The 27,409-nt window shown below is 43.2% G+C and overlaps 1 protein-coding gene across 3 annotated transcripts; it reads left to right on the forward strand.

The window, feature by feature from the left end:
- The first annotated feature begins 832 nt into the window (after positions 1-832).
- Positions 833-27,156, forward strand: tet1 (tet methylcytosine dioxygenase 1). Of its 3 annotated transcripts, none has more exons than XM_056435115.1 (12): positions 833-1,102; positions 1,681-3,965; positions 18,216-20,469; positions 20,988-21,078; positions 21,601-21,694; positions 22,016-22,224; positions 22,315-22,465; positions 22,737-22,826; positions 22,994-23,131; positions 23,255-23,431; positions 23,583-23,718; positions 23,850-27,156. In XM_056435115.1, the coding sequence occupies exons 2-12, from the start codon at positions 1,842-1,844 to the stop codon at positions 24,896-24,898; spliced, it is 6,513 nt and encodes a 2,170-aa protein (XP_056291090.1). In that variant the 5' UTR covers positions 833-1,102; positions 1,681-1,841; the 3' UTR covers positions 24,899-27,156. The 3 variants fall into 3 exon arrangements, with proteins under 3 accessions (XP_056291090.1, XP_056291091.1, XP_056291092.1); XM_056435116.1 differs by having other exon boundaries at positions 851-936; XM_056435117.1 differs by lacking the exons at positions 833-1,102; positions 1,681-3,965 and adding an exon at positions 14,112-14,210.
- Positions 27,157-27,409: the final 253 nt, after the last annotated feature.

A 27,409-nucleotide genomic window follows, 5' to 3' on the forward strand; every position in this document is an offset into this window, starting at 1 on the left:
TAACCAATGATTGACCATCTAATTTATATCCAAGTCCTGACATGTTGGCGGGTAAGGGATTGGACATTTACCCCTTTACCTTTAATAAAACGTGGGCTTCCTGCATGCTTTCTTAGATAATAATGCGTGTCTGTTGAATGGCACTGTGGATGAAGAGGGAGGTGAAGAGAGTGGGGAGAACAACCCACAATGCTTACCCAGAGTTACTACTCATGTGTTGCTGTGTCCATTTCTGTAATTATCAGTAGACGTTAAGGTAAAAATAATGATGATGATGGTCATAATTACACACGCAATTCACACAGTCCGATGTTGGTTTACATGTTCATGTTAATGATACAACTTTTGTATAAATGCATATATATTGCTTTCCTTATTCCTCTCATCATATATGTTTTAAAAACCTTGGCGTTTCATTACCCCCAACAAATCGAAATGTGGCTGGAGGGGTGCGGTGAAGACATATGATTTATATATTATCAGGAACTGCAAAGCTCCCAAAAAATGTAATATGTTTCACCCCTCTCCCAAAAATAAAAATAAAGTCAAGCCATAGACATAGAGGGTTGAACCCTTTCTTGAGAACAGCTATCTAACATGCCGGCGTTACCCTAACGTTGCATACATTATTAATTATCTAGCTATTACTCTTAGCGCACCCCTGCGTCCATTTGCTGAAGACACGCAGCGCTCGGAGCGCTTGGACGAACCGCACCACGGTCGTAACGTCGCTCCATCCCGGGTTTTCTTTCCCACTCTTCCCACCAGTGCCGACGACGCGTTTTTCTTTTGGCAGAGGAGACCGTGGGCTGCGTCGGGTGGAGGGAGAGTGAGCGGGGCTGCCCTGGATGGACTGACATTAGAGGGATTTACGTTTTAACGGGTGTCGAAGACGACGCGGCTCACGTTGGAAAAAAGAAAACCGTTCCGCTCGACGTATGTTCAAGTCGGTGCTTTTATCATGTGCGCGTGTCTCTGTCGAGAGGGGATTGAACTTGCCAGCAGTCCATATTTGCCGAGGAGGGAAACCAATGCAAGGTCTCGCTGTCTCGATGGAGCGGAGTATTATTAGCAGTTCAGACAGTGCAACTGTCGCTTTCTGGTATGTAAAGCATTTCAGCCGTAAACGCGTGAATACGAGCTCGCGGGCAAAGAAACGACCCACGTCCACACGGTGCGTTCAATGACAGCGGTCAAGTGCATAAATAATCATAAACAGCGAGGCTGAAGGCGCTTTTACACGGTAATAAACCCTCTTCCGCCAGTCAGAGAGACGAAAACAGGATCCGACCTCCGGCTTGAGCCCACTCCTCAACGTGTCTGCCCTTTAAACCTCGCGGGCCGTGTTTAGTCTTTCCTGGAGCTACTATTTGTTTTTGGATAGTTCTTCTGGTTTTATATATTTATTTATTATTTGGTATTGTGTGTAAGTGCATTTGGATTTTCGTTATGACGTCAATCTTACAGCACTTGCTCGTCCAAGTAGACATTTCAGGCGGGGCGAAAGTGTCATTTCAAGCAGAGTAAAGAACAAATGTATAGATTTCGCTTTATATAATGTATTTATATGTCATTATTTAGTACCTCATGTCTTGTGTAAGTTTATTTAAAAAATATTCTGAAAATATATTGAAATGTGCAAAGACTATTTGTGTTTATATTCTCCTTCTGTCTTTATAGGTCATGCACTGCAATTAAACGATAATGACAGCGTCATAAATTCTAGTTCAAGATAAAACACAGAAGAGGAAAACTATTTTAAAATTGTGCGGACCGAAAGATAAACATTCACCTAGCTCCCATGCTGGCTGCAAGAAATCCTCCCCTCCACAGCCTCAGCCATGCCTTCTACTACCAAACGCACCAGGAGAAAGACACCTGCTCAGAGGAAAAATAGCCAGAAGGTGATCAGCACCAAGAGGCAAACCTGTAACTCAAACAAACCCAGGGGAAAAGCCACAGAGAGGCCCCAGAAAACACCGGCAGAACCCAAAAAGTCAACAGCCAGGGTCCAGGCACAATCTGGCCGAAGCCCCCGTGGAAGAGGGGTGAGTGGAGCCGCTAGTCAGGGCCCGGGGAGAGTTAACCAGACTATAAATGTAACAGGATCTACAAGGCTTAGACGGCCGAGCAATCTGCCTGACCACTATGGTGAGTTACAAGACCCCCTAGGGCGAAGGAAGTCCCTGCGTGGCACACAGGTGTCTGTTAGTCCCTGCCAGCCTCCTAAACCTTGCAGAGGAGGCAGAAACAACAGGGGGGTCGCAGGGAGACGAGCAGCATCACAGCAAAGAATCACAAGAAACAAGCCCCCAAGCACCAGCGTCAACGATTCAACTCTTGATGAGGAAAATGATAATCTGGACACCTGTCACGAGGAGGAAATACTGCCAGTCTCTCTAAAAACTGTATTTGAAGTTCCTTTGAGAATCAAAGATCAGGCTTTAGGGGTCAGCAATGCTAAAGATGGAAGCCCTCTTAAAGCAGATTCACCACCGTGTAACGACATGCTGGAAGACTGCGTGCAGGGCAGCTGTGATAGTGCTATAACCCAGCAAGACAAAAACACAGTCAGTCATGACATTGAAGGTGACCTGAGGTGTGTGATTGGGGTGTGTGATGGTGTTGATAGACAGCTAGAACTCTGCAGTGACAGCAGTAAAGGTAGTCCCTCTGTGCTAACGAGTATTGGCTCACCAGGGGTGCAGGGCGGATGTGAAGGAAATGACACTTCATCTATCCTTGGGAAAAAGCTAGATCATCTGGCCAGTGATGGTAAGCAAGATGACGTGTGTACAGTCCATCAAGAGGAAGATAACACGTTGGAGCAAAAAGAAAGTAGGACGGATAAAAGAGTGATCGTTGTCACTGAGAGAAAAGAAAAGAAAAATCCGGAGAAAGAAGAGAGACAAAAGGAGACTGTGGAGGAGATGGAGGAGATTGCTGAGAAACTGGGTAATTGTAAGAAAGGGGAAAACAGAAAGGAGCCTGATGTTTCTATCAATCCTGCAGACTGCCGACCCAGCACGCCGGCCTCTCAACCTCCAGAACCACCTCACTCTAACAACGGACTAACAGCTCAGTCAGAATCACCTGCATGTGGGCACACAGCTACCTCAAATCCCACCAAAGCCCCCTCCACCTCAGAGGCACCTGAGCCAGAGTATCTGAGCCAGGGTAAGACAGACATGCAACCAACCGTTCATGGTGCAAAACCTAAATTCACAGGGTCCTCATTTGTCGCTGAAACCGCCCTGATGGTCCGGACTGTACTCGTAAAAAGATATACGCCGGTTATTATCCATAGTGACTCCTTCAAACCCAAGTGCTTGAAGGATATGAGCCACGGGGAACCACACCAACTGCAACGCCTAACGACCCCTTCTCCTCTGGGAGAGAAACAAGCTTGCACACCAGCAGAGACGCAGACCAAAGATAGTGAATCCAATCGAGAGCCATTTGAGCTCCACAGCCAGAAAGACACAACATCGTCGTCACTGTCACTCGTTCCTCACTTGAGCACAGATGCCCGAACAGCTGAGTGTCAACCAAACCTCAGCAAGGACAACATCGTGGTGGCCGAGCGGGACGCAGTGCCAAAGATTGTGACTCCTCCTCTGGAAAGTAGCTTCACTTTCTCCTGCAGCTCAGAAAGCACTCGATCCTCTTTTTCTTTTGACACTGAATCAGAGACAGGGTACGGGGAGTGCAGTCCCTCTGTTCTACCTGGATCCTTTGGGCCAGAAGGGGCCTGCTTGCTTTCCTGGAACACTCTGAAACCCCAGAAGAAGGAGAAGAAGAAGCGGAGCAGGTGTGGAACATGTGAGCCATGCCAGAGGAGCATCAGCTGTGGACAGTGCAGTTGCTGCCTCAACCGCAACACTGGCCACCAGATCTGTAAGCTGAGGAAGTGCGTGCAACTGAGGAGGAGAAGAACTTCTCTGCTCACTCTCTCTGCTGCTCAGGTGAGATTTAAAGTTTTGCATTTAATGAAATTATAAAAGCATCACATTTCAGTGGGTTTCATTGCAGTCAGGTCTTCGTTGATGATTTACTTGAGCTTTGTTTTGCATCTACAAACAGCTGATCTAAAACAACTTAAAAGCGAGCGGTTGTTACTGTCTGATGGCGTTACTTTTGCTCTCCGAGGTTTCCCAAGAGCTAGCTAGTAATGATCACGAGTTGAATGAGCCAAACACAAGGATTCACTTTTACACTGTTCCACATTTTTTTTATTTCAATGGACGCTGCATACTTTTAACTTCATGGTGTCTTCTTGTTTGAATGTTGTGGGATGTGTTGAGTGATATAAGGGGAACTGCTTGTGGGTGGGTGTTCCTGTGTAGAGAATAGAGGTATGAATGCATCCAACTTCAGTGTTGATGATGCCCCGTGTTGAGAGGGAAGCCGATTAACACGTGCGTGAGTATGTGTCTGTTGTTGTTCTTTTGTGTTTGTGTGTTTGTGTGTGTCTGCCATGGTGCAGGCCAGAGAATAAGCTATTTAGTGAGTTGCACATGGTGATTGTGTGCGTGCATGTTTGTGGATGGGTATGTAATTTAGGCCAATTTGAACCGGATGTTTTTGCAAAGTGGCACTGAATGGCATTGTGAAGGCATATTTCAGAACCATTGAGACAACGAATGAACACCGAGGAAGTTTGTTAAGTGAGGAATGTTTCCCAGTCAATTTAAAACCACTATAATCTGTATTTTTCTATCGAATGAAGATGTGAAAACAATGAGACGATGTGAAAAGAGTTGCTTGTCGTGATGAACCTCCAGATACTGACCCCTTGAATATACAGCTCCCTTTAGCTTAACAGAGCTCTGTAGCAAGTTTAAGCTTATTGTTGAACTGTTCTGATTCAGTTTCTCACCACTCGACTCATCGTGTCCGTTTCTGCCACAGCAGGCAGCTTTTTTTAGGGGATAGCAATATGTGTTATCTGCTCAGCAGCAATCAGCTGACAGAAACAGTTAGCGACTAGCTGGTGAACATAGTAGAGCATGTAGTAACTAAAGGGACACAAACTTCCCTCAGGAGTTGGTAGAGACCAAAGACACAGCTAAAAGAGAGTGATTATTACTTGCATACAACTCCAAATGATGTTGAGACCAAAAACAGCAAAGATGTTATTGAGTGGTTGAGTTCGATTCGTCAAGTGTCCAGAAACGTAACGGAAAATAGGTTATAATTGCTCTGTGTATGCAGCGTGTAAACACATGCAACTTTTTGTCAACTTTAGCAGTAACATTTTGTCAGGGCTGTGTTGTCGTCAGCGTGTTTTGGAATTATTCTACCACCTTGTGGCCAAGATGATTAATGCAGGGTTAAAGTGTTTAATTGTTAGTGCATGGAACTATGTAAAGTAGTATTAGAATGATTCCGATGAGGTCTTAGCTAAAAGCAAACCTTATTATCATCAATAACGTTCTTATGTGGGGACAGATGGCTGATAGACATATGCTCAATAAATGTGGTAATTGGGAGTGAGAGTTCCTTCCAGCAGCTGGCTACCAGAGCCAGATAACCATGTACATAGTTCAGCGGTGTCCATGCGGCTGGGGGAGGGCTCTGTGTGAACAACTGTGAGTGAGGGTCCATGTGGCGGTTTCTGCAAGCGTGCATGCATGCACTGGCAGAGCCCTCCGAGTCGTAGCAGCGGCTGTAACAGATTAAGGCTGATTATATAATACCTGCAGTATAATTTGGGATCAGTGTCAAAAATAGTCGAGGGCAAAGGGCCATTTCCCACAAATTCAAGATGTAAGAGGGGGTGAGGAGAAAAATATCAAACCACAAAGAGATTTCTGAACATATTATTTGAAATAGAAGTATGTAAAATACATATTTGTGGTTATTACTTTTGACATTATATACTAGACATATTTGTGTGGGGCATGCATGCTATTTGGGAACGGGTATTTGTTTGATTCTGTACAACTGCAGCGGTGAAGCCTGCTCCACGTGCTGATCACAATGAGCTGCAGGTCAAACCACCAGCCACGCTTTACTTAATTATAGATTTAGAACAGGTGAAGCAACTTTACATCTTGTCTTTTGTAATTGAAGAAAGCACACTGTGAGTGTATGAGGTTTCACTTGATGTGTACTTATAGTCTGTTAATGTAGTATGTTAAAATACTGGCTGGCCAGTCCTGCTGATAAGCTCACTCACCCTTTCAAGTTCTCAGGAGATTGTGGGAAAAAAGGGGCAGAGGCCAAAGAGGAGATCATGTAGTGGCATGTGGATTCTGGTTCTGGTTTTACCATAGTGAGCTTCTGTGGTTTCGTTTTACAGTGTCATAAAACATTATATTTAACACACAAAACAGACCACAGATTGAACAGTAAAAGCCTTATGAATATGAAGACAAACAAATATACAAAAACTGTTTAAAAAAAAAGAAAAGTCCATGGTTTGTGCATGAGCCTTTAAAAGAATGTCAGGCTCGATGGCCCCCTTGTGGCCTCGCTTTGTGTTACGCTGTGAGGACAGGTCTCACTTGTCTGACCTGGCCCTGAACACACAAACACTCACGCTAATGTGTACACACCAGGAACAAAACAAGACAGTTCATTGAGTGCAAAGGCTCCAGTATTTACAGAGTGAGTTTATCGAAAGAGTCCTGACATGTTGAGAGCTGCAGAACTGACTCACTGTTACATCGGCTAACAAGTCAGATGTTAGCACTCATGAATAATGTTTTAAACATTCACATTTCTGCACAACACATTATAACACACAGATATCTTCAATCACTCATTGTGTCAATAGTTGCCCCTCTGTCACTCAGTGCTTGCAGCTCATTGGCAATAAACTAGCACAAGCTCTTAAATATATTATGAAATTCATAAATGGATGCAAGATGTCAACATTTTGGCAATTCTGATCATTTCCATTGTTATCAGCTGATACAGTATTTCATATTTTCGTGTATATTTGCTTAGCTACATATACCAACCTGTTTTCTTTTGTATATAATTGATTATTAATAGACCTTCTGGCATCTTTGATTACCTACGGTGGTAGTGAAATCCAAGCCAATTAATGTCTCTTGTGAATAACAGTGTATTTTACCAGTTTTCAGTCAGGTTTAAGGAGCTCCTCGTATCACAGACAGAGTTTTGTGAAGGTCTCTAAAGACTTACTTTAAACAGCTGATAGAGGTGACGGCTCAGTCCGGATGCTTTTAGATTTGAGTGCTGCTTTAGACACGATTGATCTTTCAGGTTCATTTAAAGCAGGGGTCACCATCTACATTTGCCCAAGGGCTAGAATTCTTCAAAGCAGGTGCTTTGGGGGCCCAGACTTGAAATACATTTTTTTTTTACAGAATTAATCTGCGGTGGGAGGTTGCCTGAACGCTGAGAGGAGAAGGACATGTCATTTTAATTTTGTTTCCAGTATATGGAATAACTAGGACTTGGTGATACAGCCAAAATCTTCTATCCCGATATAGGTCATTCCTTATCTACCAAACTCTAGTTCTACAATATCTGTATGTGACTTGCCTGAGACAAGAAGCAGCACTCTATACTATAGTATAACTAGCTCAACACCAGCTCCTCCTGCAAACAAATGCATCTCCTGCACTCCTCTTTTTTCTGCTGCAATGCATTTGCCAGAGGAGTAACCCAGCTGAGATAACACGCGCATTTGGAAAACACTTGCCGATCCCTCAGAGAGCACTGCGCTGTGTGTCTGTGTGTGTGTGAATGATGCGTATCTGTATTTTTGGGTCAAAGGGGGATGTCCATGCACATTGTTGTCTGTGTGTGTGTGTGTGTGTGTGTGTGTGTGTATGTGTGTCTGTGTGTGTGTGTGTGTGTGTGTGTGTGTGTGTGTGTGTGTGCAGGTTTTTACAGCTCGCAGTTCAGTCTTTCATGCAGCAACCCCCCCTCCACCCCCCTCCACCCCCATTGTTCTTAAATGGAACCAGCTTAATGTAAAGTGAGAGTGATTTGGTCCCAACAGATGCTTGTGTCAGGTCTCAGCTCCTCTTCCCCCTCTTCCACACACACCCCCATACACACACAGAGCAGTGGAAGTCTTCAGCACTGACAGTTGCCATGACGACCTCATTGTCTGGTGCTGACCTTTGACCTGCCACGGTTGTCTGATGGAGTATTCTCAGGGTCGTAAGGAGGATAAGTGGAGATAACCAGCAGCCACGCACTATGGGTTTTAAGGCTGTGAACCCGGTAACCTATATCCAGGTAATTAGGTTAAACTACTCAGATTGTCCTGCTCATAGTGGGTCAGCAGCAAGCTGCCGCTGCCTGCAACGCCTTACACATGACAAAAGTGCCTGCATTGTCTATGTAAACCAATACATTCAGTAAGCTTATTGCATTTGTGTTAGAGGTGTAGATCCTCTTTATGTCCCATTTTAATAGTTGTAATGCAGGTACACTTTCATGATGTAGTATTTTGATGCACTGTGTTATACTGTTAACTATGTTTTCAAGATTCTCAAATAATATACTTTTAATCACAACATAAAGGGTAACAAAAATATGCAAATACAAGTATCTGCACTGGTCTTTATTACCATACTGTAATAATTGGTAAAGTGAACATGGTGTTCACTGTGATGCATTATCTATCTCAAATACGTGTCAAGTAGATTGTTGTCGTGACGGAAAATGGAACAACTGGCTGCCTTTAAGGAAAGAAACATTTAAATTTATTTTCTACGCCATGATAGAGTTTGGGGTGTCACTTTTCTTTCATAAGAATTAGTACAGGTTCCCCCACACGTGCATGTGGGCACTCTGGCAATGAGCCGGAGGACACACTTTTCCCGTTACATTATGTAAATGTTTGGGACAGAAAGGGGCCGAGGTAGAAGGTTCATGAAATGTTAGAGAAACTGCCAACATTTTAACATTTAATCATTATGACCAAACAAATTGCGTTGTGCTTTTTAGCCGACTCGCTCTCCTCTGACTTCTTCTTACTCTGCAAAGACACATATTTTATCAAATGAGCTTGCCTATGATCAGGGCTGCTTTGTATTTTCTGTTAACTTTGTCAAAGCCAACTACATTTAAAACAACCCTGTGAGGTAGTTAACTGTAATAGCTGCGGGGCAGTGGCCCAGCAAAGGGTTCCGTGGACAAGGGGAAATGTCTTTTTGATTTGATTTGGGGCTGAGTTATTTGGCCGGAGCCCACTATACATAAGAGCAGATGTATGGTCCAGGCGGTGCCAGGTTGAAGGCTTACATCCAACCAGAGACAGTGATTTAATTACTTTAATGAAGGATTCTGCTCGGTTTGCTTTAATGTTCCTCCAGCTGGAGCAGCTCATCCGTAATTCTGTTTCTTCCACAACAACAGTGCAAAGATTGTATTTTTAGTTGTATATATAATAATAATAATTCAGCAAGATATTTATTTTATTTAAACATTGATAGGGCTAATGCTCCACTCCTGAGCCCTCTTAGGTTTGATGCATCTGTGATTTAGTACCGCGTCCTGACTGTTGTAAGGCTATAAGTCCCTGGATAAGCTTTGAAGTCGTGCCACTTGGTTTCTCTGGGTGAAAAGACATTCTCACTTTGCCCCCCAAAAGAAATGCCACTCAAATCCAACTAAGGCTACACAATGGCCTCTTCTGGAGAAACCAGAGCTTATTCATGCATCAACCTGACCTGTCCCCCGTAGAATATATCGTATACACCTGACAGGGATATAAACTCTTCTCGCTCCCCTCTGTCATTATTTCTACACCCCAGAATGCCATCCGCTGAGTTGTAATGATGTTTATTTCTTTGCCTTGTCAATAGTTCCCTTAGTTCCTCATGTATTATCCTCTCAGCCCTGTCTGTTGCTGTACAGTAAGTGCACTCACTCTTTAATGCACTACTGGAGTTTGCATGCATCAGTCTGCTCTGCACACATATTTGCGTGTGAGTGGATGAGTGCACGCACACATGTGCAGTCATATGGCCAACATGCCTACTCAGCATGTTGTACTGGCACAAGCTGAAGTAAGCCTTTTCCTGTCTCATTGTGAGTGGATCTGGGGCCCCCATGCTGCTCTGCCCGCCTTGTGTTTGTGTGTGTATTTGGGTCAGTGGCAGTGGTTGCGTGTATGTCAGTGTTTACTTAAACTGATGGACCCGCTCCCCTTCCTCCTTCTATCCTTCTCAAGGTGTAACAGCTAAACTGAAACTTAAAACAATAGAACTATGCTAGTAGTTCATACGTTATTGTGTGTTTGTACATATTATTGTCTTACACTGTCCAAAATCAGCAGGTAAAGGCATCAATGGTAGAGACACAAGATTAAAGAGGATATTATGACGATGCATACAGGTTTTCTGGCTGGGCCTGAGGTGTAAGAGTTGGATTGACCCGCCGTCCCCTCGTGCTGACCAACCACTGTCGGCTCTTAATCTTAAATTGAGTCCATGTGGTGTGGTGTTGGTGGTTTATAACCCGCCATGGGATATAAACTGTCAATACAGGAAGTGTGAACGCTTCAAAACTGAATTTGTATTTTTTGTGTTTGTTGAGGAAGCACAGAGCATGTACAACCTATTGTGTAGACATTTCATCACAAAGATAATAATACATTTTATTTTTATAGCGCTTTAAAAAGAACTCAAAGGCACTTCTTCACATGCTAAAGACAAAAACAATAAAAGCAATAACAATATGAACAAGGCAGATAGATGACATTAAAACATTAGTAAACAAAACAAAAACATACAAATCTAGCATCAGAGTAATTTTCTCTCCACTTGTTCTTTTGATGCTTTCTTACCCACTCATACACAAAATGAAGAGAACTACTTTTTCGATCAGAATCATTTGATAACAACGCCAGTGGACAATTTCCTTGGCCGTTTATACATTTTGGAGTTACATTCCAGAATCTATCAGGGACATATGAGAATGTGACACAGATTTCAGAGGGACCGTGTTGTCGTTTTGGGAGCCCCCATCTTCATTGATATCCATTCCAGCTATTTGAGTCAGTTTTGGAACAATATCTGTATCAATGCATCGCTAGTTTGAATCTGTGTGATTGTGTAAGAGATTGTACGTGAGTGGACTAGATGAATAACACGGGACAAGTATAAGCACAGAGCTATGTTTTCTCGTTTCCCTGTGGTTGTCACCACTATAATCCATTATCCTTCACTGAAGGTAAGAAAGTTAGAAGAAAGATGAGGAGAAACTCCCAAACTACTACCTTTCATCAAAGATCTGTAGCTTTTTCATGCAAATGCAGTAATGACATGTTATTGGCAAATATTCCGCTTGGCACAGCTCCATCACCGGGCCGGTCTCCAATGGGTCAGACTCCAGATGTGTCAGAGACAGTTTACGACTGTGGTGCAGAGCAACTTTCTTTACCTCACTTGCATGCTCATACACTTTAGCTTAGAGTAAATAATGTCCAGACTACTTGATCCTAACAAGAGCTGGGTAGCTTGTTAAAGGGAAAAAACATATGGGACAGTTAAAGAGCTGAAAATGATGGGTGCGGTGTAATATTGTAAGTAGTTGTGGAGTATTTTTGGATGCTGGAATGCAGTGGCTGCAGGAGAAGGACTATTATGTAGGCAGAGAAGCACAGTGCTACTAATGCCGTTCGTGCTAGTGGTGTATCTTATACAGGCATGCTTTATTTATAAGGTTGGTGTAAGCTGTTTGACACTAGTGTGTAGACTTTGCCACACATGTCTAACCTGTCAGACTACCGAGACATTCCCATTCAGAGGAGAGCTCAGCTATAACTGCCACAATGTATCTGAAAATATTTTTATTAAATATATTGCCAGATATGGCTTTCCTCAATTTGGTAAGTGTGACTATTCTTGATAAAAAGTAGTGAAATACTGAATTAAGCATATTTTGGCACATGTAAATAGTTTTGAAATTTTCTTATGCATACACGTTGATCTAGTGGGTGTCCATTTACGTTTATTCTCTCCACTTCAGGGTTAAACTATATTAAAAGTTACAGTATGTCCACATGGGTAGGCCATATACATTCTATATCTGCAGGCACTGATCAACAAAAGCTGAGAATATATTTTTGTAATGTGGACTGAGGTTTTACAGTGCTTGGGAAATATTATTTCGTGAGGATTACCACACACATGCCTTGTGTATATTACAAGTGTTTAGTGTGCATCTGTGTTTGTTTTAGTGTCAGGAAACATGTGATTATCACTGTTGGCGTACATGACTTCTGTTGGGTATCACTTGTTTCTGATGCTAACCATGAACTCACAGATGAACACTAAATCATGAGCTACCTACTGACACTTTGTTGGTTTTTCACACGTTCGCCGTGAGACTGCATTTACATGATACACGATACAACATGCAGGAGTGTGACGATGATCAATTATAAGCATCTAACTGACTGTTGAACTCTGTAGTTACAGATAAAACATGATACAATCTTAATTTCCAATGAAGTGTTCAGACAAAGTAGTTACATGTTAATAGGGTGTGAAAAAGTAGATGTTTATACATTAACTGTGACATGAGTTAATGTTATCACAAAGGACTCAACCCATTATCTTTAACAATGCATGTTTGCATGTGATTTTTTGGCTACAATAAGGCATATTGGGTGTAACCTGCTCATGAATACCGTTTGAGATGTTGACATCTTGCTAAGGCCCATAATAATAACTTCCACCATGACATGTTTGTCTATTTATTCATCCTGATATGTGCATGCGTATTGCATGAACACAACGTTAGTGCAGTTCTCAGTGTTGTGTATGGGGTAAGCTGCACGCTCTGCTTCTATTATCAAACACTCGGCTGAGGTGGGTTACTGGACTGTTACCGACAGGCACTGGCTCGGGATGCCTTCATGTTTCCTTGTCCCGGTATGATCTCGACATCTTGGCTACATGGCTGTTTTTAAAAAGGGGGAGTGTTTTACTCCATCATAAATTTTTTGTCTATTTGTCTTTTGCTTTCTCTCGCCTTGTTTTTCTCGAACCGTCACTTATTCTGAGGGAATTGTTGTGAAAGAGAAAAACGCTTTGGGTTGGATGAGGGAATGAGGGGAGGGGTTGTTGAGACAGTGTGGATGTTGTGAAAATCCTCTTTCCTGCTCCCGCCGCAGTCTTCCACAACTTTAGACGTGCTGCAGAGAATCCTGCCGTAAACATGCATTTAACTCATTATATTCAATATAATAGATAATTGACCACATGACTAAAAGCTCATGGGACATGCTCCTATCTGTAAACTTGCCGGTGTCGTAGTCATGTGATGCTGACTTCTGCTTCAGAGATAAAACATTTTGCTTTTAACATTTGCATTCTATACATTTTCACTACCCAGATGTTCTATCGGGCTCGAGGAGTCAAAGTGATCTTATTTTCATTATTAATTAAGGTTTTGATGACTGTTTTTATGAGCTGATGAATAGTTTTGTCTATAGAAATGTCATCAAATGCTAAAGAATGACCATGAGAAGCCGGAGCCCAAGTTAAAGCCTTCACATTCTTTCATTTAACCGTCTGAAACACGTTGAAGGAAAAAGATGGGAGCAGGAATCTTTTTTTCTGAAAGGCATTTTTCTTGACATGGGGCTTTTTTTCATCAGTTTATCCTTAAATAAATATTGGAAATAACTAATGTATTTATATTTGTTCACTAATTGTTTCAGCAGTTGGGCAAAGAAGGGATTCAGAACAAATCACCAAGAGCGCAGCAGCAGCAGTGTGGTGAGCTGCTTCAGGGGTTAATATCTCAGTGGTGTTGGAATTGTTTTCCTGTGATCCAGATCCAGCATGTGTGCAGTATCCGTTCCACAGCTTGCCACCAATCCATGTGTGTAGGGCTGGAGTAAAAAGCCCACATAGGGATCCTTTGTTTAGGAGAGTCTAGGCATGGAAGATAATTTACAAGCCACAAAGGTCCTCACGCTATTGGCTGATGAGGCTCTGTCTGCGTCTGCGAAAGGCATCCCTTATGTGTGTGCGTGTGTCTAAATGTCTGTGTGTGTGCGGCGAGTGTATGCATGTCTGCTGGAGCAGCACTTTGCTAAAGCCTCACAGTCACACTAGTCATGACACCCAGGAGCTTGCCCTGCACACGGCTACTGTAGCCAGCGTTTTCTTTTGAGGCTGAAGGAAGGCAAAGCAAGATGGCCACCAATACCTTTTAGGGATATGCTGCCAAAACCGGAGGGGCTTCCTCCGAGGATAGACAAGGTAAGGGCAGCCCTGGGGTCTATTGTCTCGCCGCAGATGGCTAAGCTATAGTGGAGCTCATCTTGAAGTTGTCCTCCGTTGTCTCTCTCTCTGCCTCCCTGGATTTAGCTGATTGGAGCGCTTTATTTGGAAGCTGGTGTTGTTATTGCTCCCACTCAATCACTGAGGACCTGGGTATTCTGTATGTGAGTCTTTGGCTTGTCTTTTCCAGCTGGTTTTAAAGGATGTGACAACTAAGTCAGCAATAAAGAGGTCAGTTTCCACGGTAACGGTCATCGCTCTTTTCTTTCCCCGTTGCATGCCTTTTTTTAGCTATTTATACTGTATGAAGCGCCCCTGTGCTTCCCCTATTCTTTCTTGCAAAAGTTTGAACAGGCATATTTCTGCACCTGCTGTTTTCTGACTGCTTAGCAGAGAAGTGGAGTGCTTGTAAGCGGTTGGTCTTAACATGTAGTTTGGCAGGCTTTACTAGTTTGACGACAATAAGATCTTATTGTGTGGTTTGTAGGAACGGCCCTTCTGTTACTGATATTATCTTAATCTCTATACTTTTACACTCAATTAAGCTCTAATTCATACATGGGTACTGAGAGACAGTTATTTCAAGTTTAATAGTTGTACTGCCAGCGATAATGCCTTATCTGTCGCTGTTATCCTTTTGCTGTAGTGTGTTTTCTCTGTTGACTATGTGACGTTAAGCTCAGCATAGACAGGAAACGCTCACTCAATGAATGAAGGAAGTATGTGTATATCACGTGTATAGAGAAACATACATAAACCACTACTTACACCCTCAGCCAGGAAGGATGCATGCGTTGCTGTGTTTCATTTCTAAGAGTGTTGTGAGGTGAGGATCCTAGCGGTGTAATACTTCTGCAAGTGAACAGTAGCTGAAAGTTACTCTGAATCACTCCAAATTTATTTTATGAATTCCGAGCACTCTCTTTTTTTATTGGCCCGGACATGTTTATATGCATATGCGAGTGTGTTTGTATGTTTGTGTTGTCGGAGAGAGAATAGATACACAGTCCTTTGAACTTCCTTGGAGATCCAGAAAGAGAGTTGTTCGGATTCAAGTGACGGCTACACTTGTGCTGCTAGGGTAGGTCCCTGAACACCTGTTTGTGTGTAAAGAAATCGCCCTTGGCTATTCTAATGTTGACAATAAGAGCTTTGACAGGCATGGCAGTTGGATACTCGTTTTTCAAAAAGAAGAAGACTGTGTTTGCATTTAAAACAATAAGTGCAGTGCTGTGTGAGTGATGTTAGGCTCCCTAAGGAGGACACAACAAAGACACACAGCCCTAAACACATCACAGACCCAGGCTAAATGAGAGCATATGACTCTGCATGTACATCCTGCATAATGCTTTTTGTTATCAAGAAGTTCAACGTAACATAATAAAAAACAGGGTCTGTTCTTTGATGTCAGCTTTGTGTCGTGAACACATGCAGAGAGAAACACGTGTGTCTGGTGCAGTGCTGGAAGCTGTCCAGAGCTGCTTTGTCATTAGAAGCAGTTTATTGTCACAGACTCACTGCCTCCTCTCCCACCCCCATCTCTTTCCTTGATCCCCATCTAATTCACTCTTCCTCTCACTCGATCATATGCACGTTGCGGTGGCTCAGTTCCACAGGCTGTGTGGAGTGGCTATCTCACCTTGTTGCATTGGCATCTTCAGTATTGCCTCAGCCTGAGCTCCAGCTCTATCTGTTGCATCAGCAGTGTGTTTCTAGTACGTCCTGACAGACATCAGAGGGGGATCAGGAATACAACATCAGTGGGACGACTTGGTGATAAATTGGGTCCACCATACTAATCGTGTCTAATCTCAGCATATTATTAAACATGAACACCTCTATGGTCACTGCAACTCTACTTTGTATTGTCCAACAACAGTTCAACCTCTTTCCTCACTATACCCCTTTAACCTTGTTTTAAGCAACAGCTTTTGTCAATGGGTCTTGCATTCCTGTGGATAACTGACCAAGAGCAGACAGAAAGTGGTGCCATGTTGAAATATTTCCAGCTCACTGGAGTTGAATATAAGAAACATGTTCATCTATCTCAGGTATCAGGGGTAAACACCAGGTTCACTAGTGCCAATCCCAAGGTCCTTCATTTGGTACAGATTCTTAAGATTGTCATAAATAAGACTGGAAATCATTGCAGACAATGTAGATAAAGACATTTTTCTAATGGCATTGGCTTTAATTGTCTTAACACATACTGCATGTTTCTCTCTTTACTCTCCATACTATTTATTACCAGCTCTAATCAAAACAACAGAATTGACACAGCAATTTATTTGGTGTCAAACCTTCATTTCAGAAATGCAGTAACTGTCTTGGTAAAATAGTTTTAAAGAAGTCTCTTGTATCTGATTTCACACAGCACAGCAACAGATCTTCTTAACAGGCATCTTTAAACACCCAATGCAGGAGATTGCTCAGTATTAATCGTCTTAGACCTCAGAGCTGCCTTGGACACCATTGATTTTCCATTTTTAATTGAATTCTTTGAACTCTAGAAAACTGCTTCATCTCCTATTCCTCAATGTCTTCTTCCTTATGAATGACAGATCATGGTCTTTCTTAGCAGCCATCATCACCTGTAGGATGTTACATGGCTCAATTCTGTTTTCCCTGCACGTGCATGCAAGTCAGACAGGCTGTTATCATTTTATTCATGATGTCTCAGAACATGGACCAAGCCCAGCCCCCATATCTGATATAAATAAAGAAAACAGTTGAATTGACCACATGAAACTGAAAAAGAAAATGTCTGTTTGGTGTTTGGGTTTATAGGAGTCTGGTTGTTAAAACAGTGTCAGTGATGGCAGTTGTGTTAGTTCATTAGAAGGAACATGGGATGCCTCACGTACACAGACACTAACACCAACAGTACAGCTCACAGTAATGCACATGTATCCTTCTGCTCCCACCAACAAGTATAAGATTATTTTGTCAGCTGAGTCTTGGCACATGATGCTGTGTTTTATATCTTTGTCACGCTGCAACATATTAATTCGTCTTCCACGGCTGAATGTTTCAATTCTGAATGTGATGCAGAGTTCAATCCTAAAATTAGAAGCTGATGTACTTAACTTAAGTTGATCATATGCTCACTCAAGATGATTAACTTATATGAACTATTTTTTTTTTATCAGAATGGGTTTGTCTTCTTGCCCTTTTAGTTTAAAAGATTACTTACGTTGTCAATATACCTGCCATACGTTCTTTATTTCCCCAAATCAATGGATTTTATTCCTCTTTATGGAGTTATGGCTATGACTGTCTGCACTTAAGACAGTCTGTGGTCGCATTTTTACAACATAGCTTTTCAAAGTCATCAATGTGCTAATATTGTGGATCTTTGGATGGCTGTAGCTCGGCTGTCTGAATCCTTATTAGCCAAAGGGTCAAGCTGCACAGTGTGGATAAGACCCTGAGTGGGTTAATCACTCACTTAAAAATGCTGATTGGTTAACATGGCAGGGTTGCTGTGTTCATAATCCCATGTGCTTGCATCCACATGCATGCATGCATGTCCAGGTACACGCCTACTAAATCCAGCACACGAGCATGTGCGTTGAACACATGCCTTCAGTGACCTTCTGGTAGTGACCTAATCTTGAAAGTCTGTGACTGCAAGTGTTCCCTCGTTGGCTCTCGGCTACCTGTAGGTCCGTGGCTGTCAACACTCCGCAGCTCATGCTGGTACGTAGTCCAGATCTAGGCCTGGACTGTGAACTAACCCAGTTTGACTTTTTATTTGCTCTGTTTAGAGATTGGTTCGGGGCTAGTATTATCGAAAGCAGATTCTTTGTTTTCAAAGGCAATACTATTTCCCACAGACTCGTCGTGGCTGCAGCAGATGCTCATGCCATGCTGGGAGGCAATCTGTTGTGCTGCGACTGTTTGGAACCTCACATCTCTGTATACTGCCAGAACTTGTTGAGTCACTTCTGTCCTATTGTTTCCCTCTTTCTCTCTGTGTCTTAGGTGGTTCCCGAAAATGGGCCGGTAAATGGCAACGGCAAAGCACAGATGGATGACACCCATGTGGCACTGGAGGAAGATGAGGAGGAGGAAGGCCACATACCTCATACACAAGCTGACACAATCACCCACTCGCTCACCCACGACCTGGCCTTGGACCAAGGCGGACAGGCAGCACTTGTTAAAAGAGAGCCCGGACTGGAGCTGACCAGCATTGCACTTCCCAAACACGTATGCTCTTCTGTGACTTTTCCGAATGGTTCTGCTGAGAACCTGACAAAACCTAACGGTGCTAATATGACCACTGGGTCACCTTCTGATCTGAAGTCTGCATATAAAAGGACAACAATTGCATCAGAGCCTCAAAAGAGTATTATCGCTGCAATCCCTAAAGACTGCCCTGAGAATGGACCCGAGACTCCTCCAGACGACATGTCAGTTCCACTGAAGAAAATCAAACTGGAGGAGCCGTGGATGTGGATCACTGAACAGGCCACCACACAACTTAGTGATGAAGACGAGGTCTGCGAAGACCCATTGTCCACGCTGGCGGCCGTGGTGTGCCTCTCTGTCACGGAGAGGAAGGGACTGGAGGAGAAACTTTTCAGCTCACGCTCTACCATTCTATGCTCCATCAAAACAGAGCCACCAGATTTGCACTTTGTAAAACAAGAGCCAGAGGACTTAAATAATTACTTGTGCCAGAAAAGCACTCCTGTTAGCCTGCAAAAGACTTCTCAGCCTATCAAAAAGGAACCTCCTCCAGGTGTTTTGCAACCAAGCGTGCAGTCCTTGGCAGAGAGAAGAAATCTTAGTTTTGATCAGGCTATTGCTATTGAAGCCTTGACTCAACTGGCAGCTATACCTCTTAACACCCCAGGGTCCATAAAAGTTGAAAGTAAGTGTGAACATCCCATTTCTACTGATGACCCATGTTCAACTTCCAATACAAATACGAGCCTACAAGAAGCTAAACCCACAGCAGCCTTCCGCTACAACAAAGTATCAGTCATCAGCTCACCACTGCAACAGATGTCAGTTATACGCCCTCCTGTGGCCAGACAAAGGAATGTGATCCAGCGCTCCCAGGGACCAAGCTCCAACTCAAAGCTGTCTCTGCAGGACCTCCTGGAAGCCAGCTCAAACAGTGAGAAAGCAGCCTGCAGGACAGAGCCTGGCTTAAGTTCTCATGTCATCAAGTCGGAATGCAGCTATAAATATCCAAGTGACATGAAGTTCAGTAAAGATCATGAGCGCTTGTTTGGGGAGGACAGAGACAGGGTTGTTGGTAAAGCCAGGAGAAACCGAGAGGAGGAGGAGGTGGCAGCTCAGCTGGCAGACCTGGCCTTCATCATCCAGTCTCGACATAGCCAGCAGTCAGAGAACAACCCTCCAAAAGCAACACCTGTGTCGGCCATCAAATACAACTACAACTCCCAGCCACCACCCAGTCAGAAAAAGCCCCCCGCGAAAAAGACCAAGGCTACGCCCTCCAAGCCCAGGAAGAAAAAAAGTGGCGGACCTAATGAGGGAATCAACTCTAGGACCCCCCTCTCAAAACGCATGCCAAATGGGGAGACGGCACACAAGGGCAGAGGCCAGAAAATTCAACCACAGGGGAAATCAGCTCTTCACCACAAGAGGAACCTGTTTCTGCCTCAAGCTCAAATTGACCTGAAGAGATACTTGGCTGAGGCTCAGGAGGAAAGGAGAAACCTCATCCATCACAGTGCATCCCTCTTAGGACCGCAGACTCACAACTACAACAGGATCAACCACACTCTTGGTCAAGAGCAACATCCATGGACCCTTTCAAATGGTTCACTCCACCAACACAATCCATGCAATGGTCACGCTGCGGGACCGGGGCAGGAGTGTGAAAGGCATTTGTCAACTCAGGTAGCACAGCCCTATAGTGGGCTGCAGCACGGTGCTGATCCTAACACCAGCCCAGCTAATACCGCTTTCCTCAGCCACACCACCGGTCACCACAACCTGGCTAATGGCTTCTCAGGAGCTCATCAGTCCCCTCCTCCAAGCCAGCAGGGCTACTACAAGCTGGAGAGGGCAGGACCTGTCACTGTCCTGTCCACAGCTACTGATGGGGATATGGGCCACTCTGCAGAATCAACTCCATCAAAGAACAGCGTCAACAGCTTTCTGGAGTCTCCGATGAGTTTTCTGGATACCCCGACCAAGAACTTGCTCAACACGCCTTCCAAAAAACTGGCTGATCTTCCATGCTGTGAATGTGTGGGTGAGTTGGTGCTCCATTAAGATGTTTCAGATGTGTAACTTCTGCATTGGTATCACATTAGCTAAGTTTTACATTGTGACTCAAATCCAGTGTGTAAGTTTGCTCTTGAGTAACATGGCAGTCCTCAAACTGATACTTTCTGTTTCTCTCTCTCTGGTGACAACACACACACACACACACACACACACAAGCTGTGTCCTAATTCAAGGGCCAATTCAAGCGAAAGGAGGCCACATTTCTCTGCCATACTTGGAGGAGGCTTTGGGGTGCTTTGTTAAGCCCTGTTTACCAGTTCTCATGTATTTTATCGTGATTTGTGGACATCCAAGGTGGCGGTCCCTGAACTGAGATCCAGCTACATTTACTGTGTATATGACATTTACAATAATCTGACTCATTTATCATGAGCATCTGTGTTTTTAATAAAAAATATACCAGAATCACATCAGTTTTTCATGGACAATTACACTCGGTAAAGTTGCTATGATATCCAATAGATCTTAATTTTTTTCCCACAGAACAGATCATTGAAAAGGAAGAAGGGCCTTACTATACCCACCTTGGGGCAGGACCCACTGTTCCTGCAGTGAGGGAACTGATGGAGGACAGGTAGAGTGACTACTTCCACTCTATTTGCACCGTGTGTATATGTGGGTGTGTTTTCTCCCAGATATGCTGAGAGACTACAAGTCGACCTCAGGCTTGGTGGAATGGGGCGGAGTCAGAGCCAAAGAGTATGTCATTAAAAGGAAACATCGCTGAGCAAGCTCGACACGTTGTGCACCCTCTTTCTCCGATGCACGCAACATGTTGAAACAGGAATCCCTTGGAGCTAAGACAAGATGACAGCCTCTTTAAAACATCTTGAGGTCCATCGCAGTCTGTCCGCAACCACACATAACTGAAAAAGTCTAATTTAGCAGTCATTGAGTTTTTCAATGACAACTGTATTTTTTGTCAAAGTAATTTATTTATTTAGCATGAAACAGTAATTGTATCAATTGGATGTACTGTATGTGTTTTAAATTGCCCTCAAGTATGTGTTGCAATGTAATGGTCAAATGTGTGTCACTGATAATGTGCTCTGTGATCAATAGACCAAACTTAAAGCTTATTTTATGTGTGTTACAGATATGGTGCCAAAGGAAATGCTGTCAGGGTAGAAGTTGTTGTTTACACTGGTAAAGAAGGAAAGAGCTCCCAGGGGTGTCCAATAGCTAAATGGGTAGGTAACTGGTGTTCATAGTAGTTCCCTAAAAGTCATGAATATGTCTTCTGTATTTTGAAGTATTTTTGTACATCCCTCCATAGTATATTTATGGCAGAGATGGAAGTCACACCCAGATTCTTACCCTAACCAGAATCCCTTTAAAACATAAACATATGTTCCAATGACATTCCTAAACAGAAATGTCAAGGCTTCCACCTAAGATGTACCATCTTTTAACTATTCTCTTAAAGCACAATCGTGTGGTTTAGCTCGTGCAGTGCTTCGAACCCACTACCCCGTAAGTATCCATCATTCTGTGTGACAATCATCCGACAGGTGATCCGGCGTGGCAGTGAGCAGGAGAAGCTGCTGTGTTTGGTCCGACGGAGGCCAGGCCACTACTGTGACACGGCCGTGTTGGTGATCCTCATTCTGGCCTGGGAGGGAATCCCTCGACCGGTGGCAGACAAACTCTACCAGGAGCTCACACAGACCCTCTTTAAACACGGCTCCCCCACCAGCCGCCGCTGTTCACTCAACGAAGAGTGAGTACTTCTCCCTTTGTTTTGCAATGATATGTCTTCCTCCCGGCTCCGTTCGTTTCTTTATCTTCCTCCGCCACTCCATCTCCACAGTCGTACGTGTGCCTGCCAGGGTTTGGACCAAGACACCTGTGGGGCTTCATTTTCTTTTGGATGTTCCTGGAGTATGTACTTCAATGGCTGTAAGTTTGCGCGCAGCAAAGTGCCCCGCAAGTTCCGCCTGCATGGAGACTACCGGGAGGAGGTGAGGGAGTGGTCATCTTCCAAAGTTCCTAGAAGAAATCATCTATTACAATCTCTCTTATTTGTTTCCCTTGTAGTTATAGTGATGGGAGAGAAAATGTAATGTGTAATCAGTGTGCTAGTTCTATCAGACAAGTTCTGTTCCTGTATTTTATCTGGGATAGAGGCATCATTCAGCCTCGTGGCTTATGTTGGCTATGACAGTCACGCCTGTATATTTCTTTGAATCAGCTGTTCACCCCAAAACTCTTGAATTTGCCCCTTACTTTTAGGAGGAGAAGATAGAAAACAACCTTCAGAATCTTGCCACTGACCTCGCACCACTCTACAAAAGACTGGCTCCTGAGGCCTTCCAAAACCAGGTATGGCACATTAATCCGCTGTCACACTTACCTGATGATCCATATCTGTCTTGGGCTACTATTCATGTAGTTCCAATATAATGTATTGTATTGAATTTTCCTCTATCTGTTCTCAAATTACACAAACCAAATTGTTGTCATGTCTTGTCTTTTCACCTCTATAATAGGTGGAAAATGAGGCAGCAGGGACTGACTGCCGGCTCGGTGTGAGGGAGGGACGTCCTTTTTCTGGGGTAACAGCTTGTGTGGATTTCTGTGCCCACGCTCACAAGGACACCCACAACATGAATAACGGCAGCACTGTGGTAAGCAAGCTACTGACGCCATGCTTTGTACTTCTATGTCATGTGTCCATCTCTTACGGTATTGATCTGATATGGCCTACTGGCACGTTGAACAACTTGCCTTTTGTCTTTGTCCTCTTTCAGGTTTGCACTTTAACCAAAGAAGATAACCGAGCAGTGCATAACATACCAGAAGATGAGCAGCTGCATGTTCTGCCACTTTACAGGATCTCGGAGAGGGATGAATTTGGTCAGGTTGAGACCCAGTGGGCCAAAGTCCGAAGTGGTGCTCTGCAAGTTCTTTCTGCCTTTCCCCGGGAGGTGAGCGAAGCAGCTCTTATTCATTATCTTTCATGTTGTTTTTCTATTCATTCTGACTGCACCATTTGGGGTTTCAGTCCACTGTTGCAAAAACACTATTATAGACATATATCGTGTTTGAAACCTCTTTAAAACTAAATGTATCTGCCAGGTGCGTCTGCTGGCTGAGCCAGTGAAATCAGCCCGGAAGATAAGGCAGGAAGCTCATCTGAAGGCTCAAGCAGACAAACTGGAGAAGAAGCTTGGGCTGACTCCTGTGAAAGTGAAAAACGAAACCCCCAAAAAAGGTAGTAAATCAAAGTCTCTTGTCATGTTGTTAATCTATTATAATCAGTAATACGCTGAGGTCAGAAAGTATAAATGTTTTTTACTATCATCAGTCCTTTAGAAATACAATGTATATTATCTGCCAAAACAGAGCCACAGGGTGTCTACAGCTCGTACAGACTTCCACCCAGAGCTGCCAGCGTTGGACGGTACCCACTGGAGGGAAATCAACCCAGCACTTACAACCGGAGCACCAGCAGCTACCCCCCTCAGGGTGCAGAGGTCACCCCACAGAAGGAGGTCATGTCCCCCAACCACCACGGCCTGCCTGGCCTCCAGTTTGGACAGAATGGCTCAGCCCTTAATTGTAAGACAATGAGTGACGGCTTGAATGGTTATTCTCCAACATCTGGTGACCAGAGAGTTCGTATACCTCCACATAACTCCCCACACCCCCATACTTTAAAAACTGAGCCAAATGAGGTGCAGTGCTCTCCTCTGCTCAGACCCTCCCCCAGTGGGAGTGCTCCTCCTCGCTCCTCCTTCTCCCCCAGACCTACCTCTGAGGGCCTCTTCAGCAGGCTCAACGGACTCCACAGGGCTGCAGAAGATGTTGCGGCAGAGTTCAGGGGTCATGGCCTTCCTCCGCTCTCATCTCTCCCCCTTCCCCCACAATCTCCCCCGCTTGAACCAGAGGAAGTTAAGCAGGAAGAGGTGTGGTCGGACAGCGAGCACAACTTCCTTGACCGTAATATAGGCGGAGTCGCTGTGGCCCCGTCACACGGCTCCATCCTGATAGAGTGTGCACGGCGGGAGCTCCACGCCACCACTCCTATCCTCAGGCCAAACCGCAGCCACCCCACACGCATCTCCCTGGTCTTCTACCAGCACAAGTCTCTTCATGAACCAGGCCACGGGATGGCAATGTGGGATGCCAAAATGGCCAAGAGGGAACGGGAACGGGAGGAGGAGGCTGAGAGATTAAGGAGGGAGGACTGCCTGAGCCAATGTGTGGGGATGAACAGCAAAGGAGCTGGAGGTGGGGAGCTACAGGGAGAACCAGGGGAGGAGGAGGAGGAGACAAGGAGGATCATGAGCGTCCCCACACGTCAAGCGTGGACTCTCCCGAGAGACGGCGTCGTCACCGTCTCCCCTTATGCTCTTACCCAGGTGACGGGCCCCTACAGTCGCTGGACTTAGTCAACATGTTTTACACACACACACACACACGCACACACATCAAACTCCTACACACTGTGTTTCTGCCTTACCTCAATCAAATTCAAACGGCTATTCTTATTTTTACATCGTTTTCATGTGCTTTTCTAGTACCGGTTTGTTGACTTTGCCTTTCTTCATCTCTACCTTCAACGTGATGAGGAAGGCCAAAGTGTGTTGGCTTTTTAACTGTGAGTTTCTGTGTTTTTATTGTAAAGAGATGGTGCTTTGAAGCATTTTTTTAAATGTTTTTAATCTGGTTTTATATACACGATTAAGAACAAAAAGGTGATTATTTATTTTGATCATAACGATTTATATTTAATTCCTGGTGTAAGCCTGTTTACTGCAAGATTTCTATGATTACCTGCATCATGTGTTGACGCTCAGAATTATGTTGTACAGTAGTACTATGCTCTTTATTTCAGCCAATAGTTTGCTTTTTATAAGATGATTCTCATTGGCTTTTACGTTGGTGCCATTCTCACTGCAACCTCTCTGTTAAACATCATAGCATCACATAATGTCGAAAGCAAGACTAATATTGTGCATATATTTACTACAGATTGTCACATGTAGCATTGTCCTTTTTCTTCTCCGGCCTCCGACTTCTGTTGGCAGCTGATGAAAGAAACACACTTTTGTTCTTTTCTTTACATTTCTCTATGTCCTGTTGGTTTGTCTTTTATCCACAGATACATTATGTATGGCATATTACATTCAGAAGCACTTTTTTATTTTCCTAAACTTAACTTGAAATAGGTCCCAATCCTTAGGCCTGATCATGTATGTACAGATAGAGATATACAGTTTATGACAGTTTAGCATGAAGCCATTTACATTTTTACAGTATTTCTGGATTTATTTGATTGAAAATGACATACGTATCTCATGAAATTCAAAATGATACATAATGAGGAATTGTGAACTGCTACAACAATGAAGTGCTTATCATTTTTGGCACTTAACTTATTGCCACCTTCTGGAAAAATTATTTCATATGCCACAAGTGGGATTATGGAATTTCAAAAAATACCGATGGTGCTAATAAGACCTCCGTCTTACACAGAAATCACAAAGTGTCAGATGTGTCAACAGAATATTACCAGTTTTTATGTCCATACTCTGGATCTGAATACAAAACTGTGTCTGCAGTCGATACTGAATAACCAAACTACTTATTCTGTATCCTCCTCTCTGCTTTAGTTGGTAAACCACTCAAACATCAAATCCCACTCAGACAGTTACCTAAAATGATTTTGGGCTTGAGCCTTGTGAAGACTTTGTTTACATATTATAGCTTTTTATTTACAGGGTCTAAATAAGGAAGTTGGTGTCAACTCCTGGTGAGTCAGGATCTTTATTTTGTATTTCCCATGAAAGAGAGGCTCTTTTTTTCAAAAACTCATCAATGAAATTTCAGCACAACCGACATCACTGATATTCACGCTAACACTGGTGGTATAATGTTTCCTGTGAGAAACATTTAGGTTATTTTCCACATACTTTGACTTCCTTTTGGTGCTAATAGGACTAGATGTCAAGAATCATGCATTGACATGACCAGGTTATAAACTGTAAAGTGATGGCATGGTGCTTTTATAAAACTCAGCACACACTGATCTAGTTTATGCTTCAGTGCAACGGTAGTTTTATAATTTCTCTGGATGTTTACCGGCTGACAAACTGAGATGTTTTGGTATCTCAAACCATTGATCATGGTTTTTTACAATGACCAGTGAAAAGCAAATTATTGTGCAGATGTCCATTTAAAGTAAAAAGAAATGTCTTCCATGGATAACCAAACTGTGTAACAATTATGAAAACACACATCATGCTCACAAAATGAAATGAATGTAAACCTTTTTAAATCGTTTGATTTATAAAGAACATATTTGAACACATGACAAGGTTGAAATGTAACAATGTGTGGTACATGCTCTGTCCACAATGAAAGTCTTTGGATCAATGAGGAACTAAGAACTATCACCAGCATTCAAAAATCTGAAAAAAACACTTTTATTAGTAGAAAATGTGTAAATATGTATGTGAACCATATTGTTTTTACTGTACTGTTAATGGTGTTTAGATAATGGATGATCTTGCTTATTTTGAAACTGAATTACTGTATGTTGCTCAGTTTAGCCTTGAGAAGAGACTAAATTTAGCGTTACTTATGTTGATGGCTAATCTCTTTTTGGGATTGTGAAATAAAGTCATATTTATATTTTGGACCTGAACATGATTTCCTCCGTCCTGATTTGTTTAAGATGATTGTTTTTAGCAAGGCAAACACAACTTATTTCATGAGTTAGTTCTTATTCAAAAAAATCCTTTTTACTTTTTCCTCTCTAAATTTTCCCACACTCAATTTCATTTTAATAATTTAAACGTTTTCCTCTTAAAGTCTTGGTTTGAATCACCTCTGGTTTTTGTTCAGTTTATCTCCAGGACTGGAATTATAATTTATACAACTTATTTCATGAGTTAGTT

This window comes from Pseudoliparis swirei, chromosome 17 (genome assembly GCF_029220125.1).
Source record: "Pseudoliparis swirei isolate HS2019 ecotype Mariana Trench chromosome 17, NWPU_hadal_v1, whole genome shotgun sequence".
NCBI lineage: Eukaryota > Metazoa > Chordata > Actinopteri > Perciformes > Liparidae > Pseudoliparis > Pseudoliparis swirei.